General features: G+C 60.0%; 1 protein-coding gene across 10 annotated transcripts in view; it reads right to left on the bottom strand.

Moving 5' to 3' along the window:
• The window catches only part of CELF6 (CUGBP Elav-like family member 6), a 33,932-nt gene extending 22,731 nt beyond the window's left edge, over positions 1-11,201 (bottom strand). Inside the window, exons 1-2 of one of the 10 annotated variants that reach the window (XM_089310928.1) lie at positions 10,753-11,201; positions 8,407-8,489 (exon numbers count right to left, since the gene is read on the bottom strand). In XM_089310928.1, coding sequence (XP_089167054.1) covers positions 8,407-8,489; positions 10,753-11,008 — 339 coding nt within the window. In that variant the 5' untranslated portion in view covers positions 11,009-11,201. The remainder of the gene's footprint in view (positions 1-8,406; positions 8,490-10,752) is intronic. The other 9 variants (XM_089310927.1, XM_051821787.3, XM_089310926.1 and 6 more) reach the window with 9 other exon arrangements.
• Between the last annotated feature and the right edge of the window lie 1,864 nt (positions 11,202-13,065).

Genomic DNA, 13,065 nt, shown 5'->3' with positions numbered 1-13,065 from the left:
CGGCCCCCGCGCCACGCCCCTCTCCAGTCACTTTCCACACATCGTCTCTACGTCCTTCCAACAGCACGGTCATCCTGCTGCCCCCACTTTACAGACAGAGAAGTGGAAGCTGAGGGAGGTGAGCTCACTTGTCTAAGGCCACGTGGCAGGCCAGTGGCCAAGGGCGTGACTCCCAGACTTCTAACACTGAAACACAGACAAGGGGGCAGGGAGGGGCCAGGATGAGCTAGGGGGAGGTGCCCAGCAAGTGGACAGGCTGACGCAGGAAGCCAAGGGGGACCTCGGCCCCTGAGTATTGGGGCCATTGAGAGAGGTGGGGCTGGCAGCTGAGCACTGTGGTAGGCTGGGGCTGTGGACTTAAGTCCAGGCTCTATCCCTGGAAACTTCTTTAAGGCTCGGAGGCTCAGTATCCACAGTGTTTTGTAAAACAAGCAATCAGCCGGCGCCGCAGCTCACTAGGCTAATCCTCCGCCTGCGGCGCCGGCACACCGGGTTCTAGTCCCAGTCGGGGCGCCGGATTCTGTCCCAGTTGCTCCTCTTCCAGGCCAGCCCTCTGCTGTGGCCCGGGAGTGCAGTGGAGGATGGCCCAAGTGCTTGGGGCCTGCACCCCATGGGAGACCAGGAGAAGTACCTGGCTCCTGCCATCGGATCAGCGCGGTGCGCCGGCCGTGGCGGCCATTGGAGGGTGAACCAACGGCAAAAGGAAGACCTTTCTCTCTGTCTCTCTCTCTCACTGTCCACTCTGCCTGTCAAAAAATAAAAATAAAAAAACCAAAAACAAGCAATCATAAGCTGACCTTCCCGGGTTGTGGTGAAAATGACAATGGCTACAGCCTAGCAGGTGCACCAGACCCATAAGCTCCGTCTTTGCTGTTTGTTTTATAGAAGGATGTGGAACTGAAGGGAGGGCAGGGGCTATCAGGGAGCAGCTGTGCAAGCCACACCACAGAATCTCGACTTTGTTGCTTTTCCAAAGTCATGGGTTTAAGGGACGAAGGAGCCAGTCAGTTCTGTTTGATGAGGGATCCAGTGAGTTGTCACCGTGCTGGGTGAGGACTGGAGAGGAGACAGGAAGACCCCAACACAGGCAGGTAGTGAGGGTGACATGGTCCCGGGCAGAAGGGAGTGGACAGAGGCTGTGCTGGGAGGAATTAACTGGGCCAAGTTCTACCAGGCGGTGAGAGGATGGTGGCCGATTTTCAGGTGTATAGTATGGGAGCTGGGGAAGGGGCGGTGGGAGTGGAGGAACCCACGGGGGTGAGGACAGAGCAGAGCGCCCAGCTCTGCACCTCAGCCCAGCAGGGCAGGGCCCTGGGCTCATTCAGGAGGACTCCTAGGGTTTGGACAGGCCCCGTGCGGCTCGGGGAGAAAGTGCCCACACAGGTAGCTGGGCTAGCCTGGCCCTGCCTCGTCCTCCCACCGCCAGGGGGCGGATGTGAGTGGGCCAAGCGAATCAGAGGCTCAGGACTTGTGGGAATTCAGGTGAGCACCTGTTCTCTTGAGAGTTTCTCAGGTGGAGCCCAGGCCGGTAGGAGAGGCGAGCACCACCTGCTGCAGGCAATGCAGGGGGATGCCTGGCGGCCCCTCCGACCCGGTGGGCAGAAGGGAAAGCAGACCCCACCCCAACTCCTGCTTCGGTCGTCTGAAACACTGCCTTCAGTCTTAGCATTGCCTCCTCCCTGCTCTGTCCCAGTGCCAACGACTCCAGGAAAGGAGACCTCCTCAGAATGGCCAAGAGACTGTCGGCAGGGCTGGGAGAGGCGGCACGAGGGGCAGAGAGAAGGCAGTGGCACCGGGGCTGGTGCTGTGGCACAGCGGGTTGAGTTGCCACCTGCAATGCTGGCGGCCCATACGAGTGCCGGTTTAAGTCCCGGCTGCTCTATTTCTGGTACAGCTCCCAGCTAAGGCGCCTGGGAAGCAGCGGAGGATGGCCCAAGGGCTTGGGCCTCTGCCACCCACGTGGGAGACCAGGATGGGGTTCTAGGCTCCTGGTTTTGGCCTGGCCCAGGGTTGGCCATTGTGGCCATTTGGGGACAGATCTCTCTCTTCCTCCTTCTCCCACTCCATCTCCCTCTATAACTCTGCCTTTCAAATAAATTAATTAAAAAAAAAAAAGGCAACATCATCATTGCTGTGCCTACGTCCCCCTCCTCTATTCGATCCAGCCAAGCCCCACTGCTTCTGGGATCTGCACGAACACCTCCAAGTAGCTCTTGTCCTCCTTCCCTGCCCTGGCCTGCCCTGGCCAGCTCTGGCCAGCACCATCGCTCACCTGCCCCCAAGCAGCACAGTCCCGAGGGCTCACCCTGCCTGCAAGGCCTCCTCCCCGCGTGGTCTCTTCCAACCAGCCCCCTCCCCTTCCCTGCTTCCTTGAGCCCCCGCCTCCCCCAACGCAAGCCTCCCAAATGGCCAAAACTGCTGGGTCTCGCTGGCCCTGCTCCCACCACACACAGCCCTCTCTGCTCCCGGCGGCCCAGCCATGCCTGTGGACGCCTTCCCTGCCAGCTCTCCCACTCCAGAGCTTCAGAAGTGGACTTCAGGGGCTGGCGCTGTGGTGCAGCGGGTAAAGCCACCACCTGCAGCGCCAGCCTCCCGTATGAGCACTGGTTCAAGTCCTGGCTACTCCACTTGCAATCCAGCTCCCTGCTAACGCGCCTGGAAAGCAGCGGAGCATGGTCCAAGTGCTTGGGCCCCTGCACCCACGTGGGAGACTCAGATGAAGCTCCTGGCTCCTGGCTGTGGCCTGGACTTCTAGACCCTCAGATACGAGGAAACATGACCGTGACTCACTCCCGTCCTCTCCCTCCTGCTCCTCATGCTGTTCCAAGTCCCACACACAAACCCCAGGGAGGTACAGAGGGTGCTTCGGTGCTGACTCGCGCTGAGCGCTGAGCAGAACACCCGGTGCCTTTGTGTGAACCACAGAAGGGCGCCCCCCTGACCTGGGGGTGAATCGCACAGAGCTCGCCCTTCCCCTGGGCTGCCACAGGCCCGCCATAGCATCCTCGGCTTGGTCCAGCGAGCAGTTGCCCTTCAGCCGCCACTTGCCCTCCGCCTGGGAGCCGCTGTGTGCGTGCACCACCTGCAAAGCCAATGCAGCCCGTCTCCCCCGACTGCGACGGGGCAGGCTTCCTGCGGAAGGGAGGCCGGGAGCAGGGAGACAGGCAGAGGGCAGCCTCACCTCCAGGGGGGTTCTGGAACCTGCAGTGAGGCTGGAAGGAGCTGCGGCCTCACGGGGCAGAGACCGGGGCAGGGGGGGTGGGTAAAAAGAGCAGGAGAAGAGGTCCGGGGGGTGGGGGCACAAAGGCTGAGGCTCAGAGGAAGTCCTGTAGGGAGCTGAACGTTGACAGGTGACAGAGGGGGGTGGGGAGGAGGTCACAGTCCCAGCAGACCCCAGGAGATGTCCCCTGGGGTCCTGGCTGTGCCCTTCCAGGCTGAGCCAGGCTTTCCTGGTCCTGAGGGGACAACCTTGCTGATTCCACCGAGTCCCGGTGAAGTCTTGTCTCTGCTTCTCCAGCAGGGGGCAGCTGTGCCCAGGGCCTGCAGAGGTGGGCATCACCCTGGCTTAGCGCTGGGGGGCTGAGGCTGGGTGCCCCGGCAGGAGCAAAGACCGACGGCACAGACATCACTGGGGCTGGCCGACGCGGCCATCCATTTTCATTTAGGAGACTAATTAAATATTAATTTTTCACTTTGTTAAGTTGGAGGGTGGACAAAGCCGGTCCTGGTCGCACCAAGGAAGCCGGGCGTCGCTGGGGCCTGCGGGGGAAGGCAAGGAGGGGCGAGGGCCCTGGTGGTGCCCTCCAGGTGCCCTGGACCTGAAGACCTTTGCTGACTCCAGGCTGGCTCAGGCCACTGTGCAGTGTTCTCGTGAAGGGCCCTGGGGCTGGCTAACAGGGCCCAAAGCTGCGCGACGCCGCCTCCCCTTCTGTGAAGTGGGGGTGCCGGGGTGACCTCTGCTCCCCAGACTGGGATGGTTTGGAGCGTACGCAGTGCCAGCAACAGAGGATTTGATCGGCATTAGGCACTGGTACTAGGTGTCACCTCGCTCCCCCCACCCCAGACATTCTCCCAGTGCTCGGGGGCTTCTCCACCCTCCTCTCAGGTGCCCTCACTTCATGGGGCCCCCCGGCCCCTCATCCACTGTGGCCCTGTGGCTTGTGGAGGGAGGATGGCTTCCTCCCAGAGTTCATCTTGGCTGGTGCAGGGCCTCCCCAGGATACAGTGCGGGCCCCTCAGCCTTGTGCTCAAAGCCCCCTCTACAGACACTCTCCCCACGGAGCCCCCGGCCTTCCCATCTGTGCCTCCACTGTGCTGTCTGCCTGCCTCGGTGTTCTGGGTGCTGTCTGCCTGTCTCGGTGTTCTGGGTGCTGTCTGCCTGCCTCGCTGTTCTGGGTGCTGTCTGCCTGTCTCACTGTTCTGGGTGCTGCCTGCCTGTCTCGGTGTTCTGGGTGCTGCCTGCCTGCCTCGGTGGTCTGGGTGCTGCCTGCCTGCCTCGGTGGTCTGGGTGCTGTCTGCCTGTCTCGGTGTTCTGGGTGCTGCCTGCCTGTCTCGGTGTTCTGGGTGCTGCCTGCCTGCCTCGGTGTTCTGGGTGCTGCCTGCCTGCCTCGGTGTTCTGGGTGCTGCCTGCCTGCCTCGGTGTTCTGGGTGCTGTCTGCCTGTCTCGGTGTTCTGGGTGCTGCCTGCCTGCCTCGGTGGTCTGGGTGCTGCCTGCCTGCCTCGCTGTTCTGGGTGCTGCCTGCCTGTCTCGGTGTTCTGGGTGCTGCCTGCCTGCCTCGGTGTTCTGGGTGCTGTCTGCCTGCCTCGCTGTTCTGGGTGCTGCCTGCCTGCCTCGGTGTTCTGGGTGCTGTCTGCCTGTCTCGGTGGTCTGGGTGCTGTCTGCCTGCCTCGGTGGTCTGGGTGCTGTCTGCCTGTCTCGCTGTTCTGGGTGCTGTCTGCCTGTCTCGGTGGTCTGGGTGCTGTCTGCCTGCCTCGGTGGTCTGGGTGCTGCCTGCCTGCCTCGGTGTTCTGGGTGCTGTCTGCCTGCCTCGCTGTTTCGGCTCCCGTGGTTAGGTGGATGCTGACCCTCCTCTCCCACCGCCCTGTTCCCACGACCGCTGATGCCACTGCCATCGCCACCACCGGCTACCCCGCACCGAGGGCCTGTGCTCTGCCAGGAATGTGTGCTGTGCGCCTGACACGACTGAGCTCCTTCAGTCTTTCCAACAACCTGAGTCCAGCTTCACAGACTGATCTTGGAGGTAAAGACCCACCCCAGGCCACACAGCTAGCGAGTGGCAGGGCCTGGATGGTCGCCCGGGATTGCCTGACTCATGGCCTGCACGCAGAGGCCGACAGTGGCCATGAGTTGGTGGCGCCTGGCACTGAGCCCCGCCCCGTTCAGTTTCTTTGACTGCATTAAGGCTGGACAGCTCCCAGCATCCCACTGCTGGACAGCTCCGAGCCGGAATGGGCGTCCGCTCCTCGTACTCGTGGTCCTGCTCCTGTCTCCTGGGGACGCCCAGCAGCCCACCCAGCCGCAACTCTACTGCGCTCTTACGCTGCACCAGACGCTGCTGGGCTCCCACCAGTTCATTCTCCCCTGTTCAGGCAGCCGGGTGTTGGTTTAACCCGCTCCTCACAGATGGTGGAACTGGCTCCACGGTCTACAGTAGCCCCAGTGTAGACAGTGCACCATGCGTATCCTCTCTGCATATTCTTTAAAACATATATAGAAACTTGGGCACTTTGCTGACTATTTTCTAAACTTTCAAAAGCAGTTTGTGAAACCTAATATTTATTTGTATGTTAACATTTTTCCAATTGATTCCCTATGTAGACTTAATTATAAAACTTGAATACTTCCAGACTTAATCCACTTATAAATAACATATTTCTTCAGACTAGCTTCTTAAAACACTGGCCTCTGTGAGGTATGTACTGTGCAATAACGGATTCATTTTCTGAGAGCTTGAAGCAACCAGTGATTTTCCCTGCACTGCTGTTTGTTAGTGTCACTTCCAAGAAGAAAACTGTTCTGTTGTACAAATTCCTCTGACTTCTTGGGGAGGTTACTAATAGCAGTAGGATAGACTTATATGAGGTTACCTGTAACTACTTAGTGTTCTTACACTGTAAACCTTGTTACTTTTTCCAAGACAAATGTAATTTTATTATAGCTTATGTAGTATTTTTGTTCTGGAAAAATGTGCCTTATGTTAAACACTATGTACCTTTTGCATTGTCCAGACTTCTTTATTCTAAGAACATGTTTCTTCTACTGTGTTGTAGACTAAATAGTAGAATTTCATCAAAATAATAGGGCCTATGACTTGAATGGATAGAATTGAATAAGCTGGTTTTGTTTTTGTCAAAATGGAAGTAATTTAGATTTGTTCTCCTTATACATAAATGCATACATGGTTTTAATTCAAGTTTTAACCAATGAAAACTGTTTTTTTTTTTTTAAGGAAAGTGGTTTCCTATTTGGTTTTGTATGTGTTAAATAAATGTGTAAAATAACTAAATGTTATTGGAATTCTTCTTTTAGCATTTATGATTTCCAACTATTGTTTCTTTTTGTGTGACACTTTAATCAAAAGTGGTTGAGATGTTAACAGTGTCTTTGAAAGAATATCTAAAAGGGCCAGCACCGCGGCTCACTAGGCTAATCCTCCGCCTTGCGGCGCCATCACACCGGGTTCTAGTCCCAGTCGGGGCGCTGGATTCTGTCCCGGTTGCCCCTTTTCCAGGCCAGCTCTCTGCTGTGGCCAGGGAGTGCAGTGGAGGATGCCCAAGTGCTTGGGCCCTGCACCCCATGGGAGACCAGGAGAAGCACCTGGCTCCTGCCATTGGATCAGTGTGGTGCGCCGGCCGCAGCGCGCTGGCCGCAGCGGCCATTGGAGGGTGAACCAACGGCAAAGGAAGACCTTTCTCTCTGTCTCTCTCTCTCACTGTCCACTCTGCCTGTCAAAAAAAAAAAAAAAGAATATCTAAAAGGTTTATAAATGTTTGAAATACCACTCAAAGGCTGATTTCTAAAAAAAAAAAAAAAAAAAAAAAAAAAAACCTGTGTCCAGACACAGAGCTGCAAATGATATGATATGTCTGGGGTTCAAATGCCAGTCTAGGGGTCGGCTCTGTGGCAGAGTGGGTAAAGCTGCCACTTGCAGAACCGGAATCCCATATGGGCGCCAGTTCAAGTCCTGGCTTCTCCACTTCTGATCCAGCTCTCTGCTGTAGCCTGGGAAAGCAGTAGAAGATGGCCCAAGTCCTTGGGCCCCTGCACCCACATGGAAGACCCAGAAGAAGTTCCTGGCTTTGGCCTGGCTCAGCCCTGGCCGTCGTCAGCCATATGGGGAGTGAACCAGTGGATGGAAGATCTCTCTCTCTCTCTCTCTCTCTCTCTCTCTCTCTCTCTCTCTCTGCCTCTCTGTAACTCTGCCTTTTAAATAAATAAATAAATAATTTTTAAAAATCCAAGTCTGATAGTCCAGCACCAGAACCCTTAAACTATTACGCACTGACACCTCCCTGTGAATTCTCACTAAATATTCCCAGTCCCCTCAACCACCCCCAGGACAAACTCTGCGTCACAAATCCATCCTGCTCTCCTTCCTGCAGGCTCACAAGCGGACGCAGCCGGCACATCCATCCAAGCAGCTCCCTTGTTCCAGACACATCCCTCCATCCAAGCAGCTCCCTTGTTCCAGACACATCCCTCCATCCAAGCAGCACCCTTGTTCCAGACACATCCCTCCATCCAAGCAGCACCCTTGTTCCAGACACATCCCTCCTTGGACAAGAAAAGGAGGCTTTGAAGCATGACTCGCTCTCGACAAACCCATGCTGGCTCCTAGCAACCACCTCTGCCCACCTCCTGGGCGGGAGACTTCGCTCTGTCCAGCGGTCACCCACACCACTGCTGCCTCTGGTTCGGGCAGCCCACAGGATCACGTGTCCTGAACTTCAGCCGGGTGTGTGGAGGTGGAGGGCAGAGCGCCCTGTGAGTCAGGGACTGCTGGGAGAACCATTGCAGGAAGAGGGCCAGAGGGAAGTGTCACTGAGGACCCCAGGGCTGGGGAAGATGGGTCAGACATGCGACAGGGCCTCTGCCGGACGTAACTGGACACCCGCTCACCCCAGCCACCAAGAGCTCCAGAGGGCATGCCCTCAGCCAAGGAGAGCGATCAGGCTCAGCCCACGGCACTGGCATCTCTCCTCCAGGAGAGGCGGAACAACTAGCCAAGGGTCTTGAGCCCATTTCCCTGAGCCAGGTGGTCCCGGGCATCGGAGGCCCCTCTCCTGGAGGGATGGCTCTGCTTCTCATTCTTGGTCCACCCAGCCCCTCACTGCTGTGGCATGCATAGGGGGCCCGAGTCCCAGCCTGAGGGGACCCCCCTCCGAACCTGAACCCAGTACACTTACCCCTGGCAGGGTCTTCTGCTCGTGCAGCGCGCTCTGGGCCTTGAGAGCAGAGTCCCGGGCGCAGTAGGTGAGGAAGGCACAGCCTGAGGAGGAAGAGGCTGGCTCAGGGGGGTCGGGGGCAGTTCCAGAGACCTCCAAACACTATTCTAGGGGAGACGCCATTGAGTGGACAAACCTCAGTCCACTGCCTCCAAGGAGACTTCCCTGCCTCCCACATTCTCATGTGCCTCGGGACCCGACCCAGGGTGCCTCTCACTGGTCCTGGCCTGGTGCCCAGGGGACACACGTGGCCAGGCCCAGGCCAATGCCCTCCCAGCCAGCCGTCAGTCCTGCTGGGGTTAAACCTCCCTGGGCGGCTTTGCCTTCTCGTTAATACAGCCTCCCCTGCTGCCTTCCCAGTCTCCCAGGATCGGCCTCCGGTCCTCTCCCAACGGTTTCAGATGGAAAAGAAGGGCTGAGGGCCAAGCCGGGGACCCCACAGCTCCCGCCTCCCATCTCCCTGCCCAGTGTCTGAATCTGGGGAGTAGGCTGATGGCAGGCGTGGGGGAGGACACTGGTTTCAGGGCTTCCTGTGGGTAGGAGCTCAGGGGTCCCCTGACCCTAACAGCGCTCCCAGGGCTTCGACCTAGAGCCTCTGAAAGGACTACCATGCCCCAGCAGAAAATGAGGCAGGGAGGGAGCCTGGGCTCAGCCAGAGTCAGGCCCAGCTCTCGCCTGGCGAATGCCCAAGAAGACATCGAGGCCTCTGGAACGAGACCGCTGAGCTCTCGAGAGCCGGGTAACAAGAAGGATGGTGCCCAGGTCGGGCAGGGGAAGGGCCTGGGTCAGGACTCCCATGAGCTGGGGCTGCCGGACCCGGGGAATCGGGCCTTCAGTGGCCACGTGGGCCTGGCTGGATTCGGACCTTTTCCTAAGGGCCATGGAGAACCACTGGAGGGTTTTGAGCAGGACGGCTGTGTTTTCAAACAGCCTCAGAGTGTGGGGTGGGGGGAAGGGCCCTGGGGAGGGGAACGCGGTTGTGGGAACCCACAGGGCGCTCAGTGCAGCCTCGCTGAGTCCCCGGGCAGACTGGTTTTCTGGTGTCTTCTATGCTCCTGCCCTCTGAGGAGGGTGTGTGTGCCCTCTGCTGAGTTAAGGGGTCCAAATTCGCATCACATCCACATGGAAACGGACCCTGGACAGTGAGCCGGGGACGGGGCAGGGGGATTCCTCACCCCCAGGCCGGGTTGTTTTCAAAGCAAGAGGGCTGCCTCCCTCCATGCCCAGCCATCACAAGGGAAGTAACATCACGCCAGCTTTCAGAGGTCACGGCTGCTGGGGAGGGGATGTCGGCCTGGGACCCTCCACGGCTGTCCGGCAAGGGAACACGGCCTTGGAGAGTGGCTGGCTGGGATATCAACCACCAAACACCTGACTGCTTACGTCCCTGCTACCAAGTCATCTTGTGTGACGTCAGAGCCGGGCGGGGGCCTGTCTGAAGGCGCCCTTCGTGGAGCTCCCAGGATAGGGGGTGGGAACACAGGAAGAGGACAGGATGAATGGGAGCTGAGCAGGGAGACAGGGCGGAGGGACCGGCTCAGGGACTGAGCGAGCGGCGTGAGAACGGAGGGTTTCCGACACACTTCTGTACTGCACAGCTGCCAGCAGAGACTAGCTGTGCACTTAATCCTAACGGAGCGTGCACACGGTGAGAAAGTTACAGATGGAAGGGCTGGCTAACAGGTCGACAGCTGGAAGGAGTCAGTGGTGTGGTCTCTCCGAGCCCCTTTAACACAGCCCAACCCCGGAGGGTTCCAGCCCTTGCAAACGGGAGTTGGGGCGGGGTGGGGGGGCAAGTTGTGGCTGTCGACACCCCAACTCCCAGCGGCCAGTTAGCCAGGCTCCTTTGGGGAAGATCACGGAGGAGGCATGAGCATGGGCCACCAAAAATCCCAAACCACAGCGCGGCAGGGGGCGAGATCAGGTTGTCTCCCCTCGGGTCCTCTCCCTTCCCTGCCCACACAACACACGTGACCCCGGCTTACTCCAGCCCGGCGCGCCTGTAAACAAGCGCCTGCCCCTGCCTGCTTCGTCCACAGCAGGGAAGGGGTGTGGCCCGCGCCCGCCCCACCCTGGGGGGGCTCCTCTCCCTGGGGAGGGGCACAGGAGGAAGAGGAGGGGTCAGGCGGGAGGAGATGGGCTCCACCTGGGGTGGGGGGCCCGGGGCAGGGACCCAGCGGGCGACAGGGCGGAGGTCGCGGCCCGGCGGGGGGCAGCGGAGTGGCAGCGCGGGGGCCGAGGCTCCTGGGGGCACGCTGGACTTGGGGGGGTCGGCCGGCACGTGGGGCGGGGAGGCCCGGGGCGCACCTTTGTGGAGGCCGGTGAGCCGGTCCTTGAGCACCGTGAGCTCGTAGATGCGGCCGAACTCCTCGAACAGCGGCTTCAGGTCCTGCTCGTCCAGGCCGCGGGGGATCTGCCCCACGAACAGCTTGATGGCGTCGTGGTCCTTCATGGGCACGGCGGGAGCCGGGCTCCGCGCGCCCGCGCCGCTGTCCGCGGTGCTGAAGCCCAGGCGCGGGCCGGGGCCGGCGGGCGGCGCAGAGCCCCCTGGCGCCGCGGCCATGTCCCCGTCCCGCCCGCCGCCCGCGCCCGCGCCCCGCCCTGGACCCGCGCGCGAGGCCGGGCAGGGGGCGGGGCCGCGGCGCGGCCGGGCTGCAGGGGCGGGGCCGCGGCGCGGAGGGGCGGGGCCGGGCGGGGCGGCGGCCGGGACGCCGGGGCCCCTGGCCGGGGTTGCGGCGCGCGCGCGGTGCTCGCTGGACCCCCGCCCGAGCTTGTCCCCGGGCCGAGCCCCCCGACCTCAGCCCCCAGCCCCGCGCTCACTGACGTCAGGCAGCCGACCGCCGGTCTACGCAAGCGATTTGCATAATGAGGGAGCAGCGGCCAATCAGAGGGGGCTCGGCCGCGGCGGGAGGAGCGGCGGGGCTCACGCGCTCCCGGTCGCCATGGCAACCGACCTGCGGCCGCGTCCCGGGCGGCGCGCGAGTCCCGGGGTGCGGGGTTTGGGGGCGCGTGCGGGGCGTGGCGGGGTGTGCGGGGCCGAGCGGGTTCGGCCACACAGGGTTCCGGCAGCGGGGCGTGTCCGCCGGCCAGTGGGAGCGGACCTCGCCCGCCGGGGCTCCTCCGGCCTCTTCCTCTCCCCGAGCCTCCCGCACCTTCGCCCCGCCAGTCCCCGCCGGGCATGGACCCCTCCTCGGACGGCGGGGGCTGCCCGGAGCGCGAATGCGGGGCCGGCGGGAGGTGAGCCTGGGGCCCCGGACTTCGTCAACACGGGCGTTCGCCTCGAGCCCCGTCCACGCACGCTCGCAACGGCCCGCGCGGAAAGCACACGCCAAGGTGTGCTTGCAACATGCCCGGAAGTTGTCAGGGGTCAGGCCCTTGGCACCTGCCTGTCTCCGCGTTCTCGGGATGGTCCAGTGACGTCTGGACACAGTGGCAGTAAAGATGATTTTTACATCATATATTCCGTCAAGTTTTCTCTGGCTGCTTTCAGAGAAGTTGCTGTTGTACTGCTTGTAATGCAGGGGCGGAGGTGAGGGAGTGTGGCTTTATTGTCTAAAAACACAAACTCTTGTCCCTGGACGGTTCCAAGAAACTGCTCGGGAGCAGCCATGTGCAAGTTCAGGAACGCGGAGATTTTTAAAAAAGTTCTCTCCCTCAGGGAGAAGTTATTCCATGTTATTGGTTGATTACCGAGTGGCCTACAAGGACATGCACTTTTTTTTTTTTTTAAGATTTATTTATTTGAAAGACTTACACAGAGAGAAGACAGGGAGACACACACAAACACACACACACACACACAGGTGGGGGGGGGAGGGCTTCCATCTGCTGGTTCACTCCCCAATTGGCTGCACCGATTGGAGCTGTGCTGATCCAAAGCCAGGAGCCAGGAGCTTCTTCCAGATCTCCCACGCAGGTGCAGGGGCCCAAGGACTTGGGCCATCTTCTACTGCTACCCCAGGCCATAACAGAGAGCTGGATCGGAAATGGAGCAGCTGGGATTCGAACCGGTGCCCACAGGGGATGCCGGCGCCTCAGGCGGTGGCTTTACCTGCTGTGCCACAGCACTGGCCCCAGACATTCACGGTCACTCAGCGCCGTGCGTTCCTGAGACTCCCTCTTTGATCCACAGATTATTTCACAGGTGTGTCTGTTAGCTCCAAGCCTCTGGGGATTTCGTGTTGTCTGCTGTCCACTGCAGTCGGGACACACTGTGTGATGTTTTGTCACCCTCAGCGTGCTCTATTTCAGTCAATGTTTTGTGCTATTTTAAAATTTGTTTACTTACTTATTTGAAAGGCTGAGTGACAGTGAGGGGGAGGGAGGGAGAGAGAGCTTCTGCTGGCTCCCTCACTAGATGCCCACAACAGCCAAGGCTGGGCCAGGCTGAAGCCGGGAGCTGGGAAGTCCATCTGAGTCTCCCAGGTGGGTGACAGGGATCCAAGATTGAGCTTGCCTCCAGGTCACAGTAGCAGGAAGCTAGAGTTGCTGGAACTGTAACCAGCACTCTGATGTGGGATGGGGAATCCCAAGTGGCAGGTTAAGACTGTCATGGGGCCGGCGCTGTGGCGTGGCGGGTAAAGCCGTCTCTGCAGTGCCGGCATCCCATATGGGCACCGG

The sequence above is a fragment of the Oryctolagus cuniculus genome, chromosome 12 (genome assembly GCF_051225735.1).
Source record: "Oryctolagus cuniculus isolate XC-2025 breed Fujian yellow rabbit chromosome 12, ASM5122573v1, whole genome shotgun sequence".
NCBI classification, from domain to species: domain Eukaryota; kingdom Metazoa; phylum Chordata; class Mammalia; order Lagomorpha; family Leporidae; genus Oryctolagus; species Oryctolagus cuniculus.
Note: the sequence above shows the minus strand (reverse complement) of the source record. Positions and strands in the feature narration are given on the sequence as shown.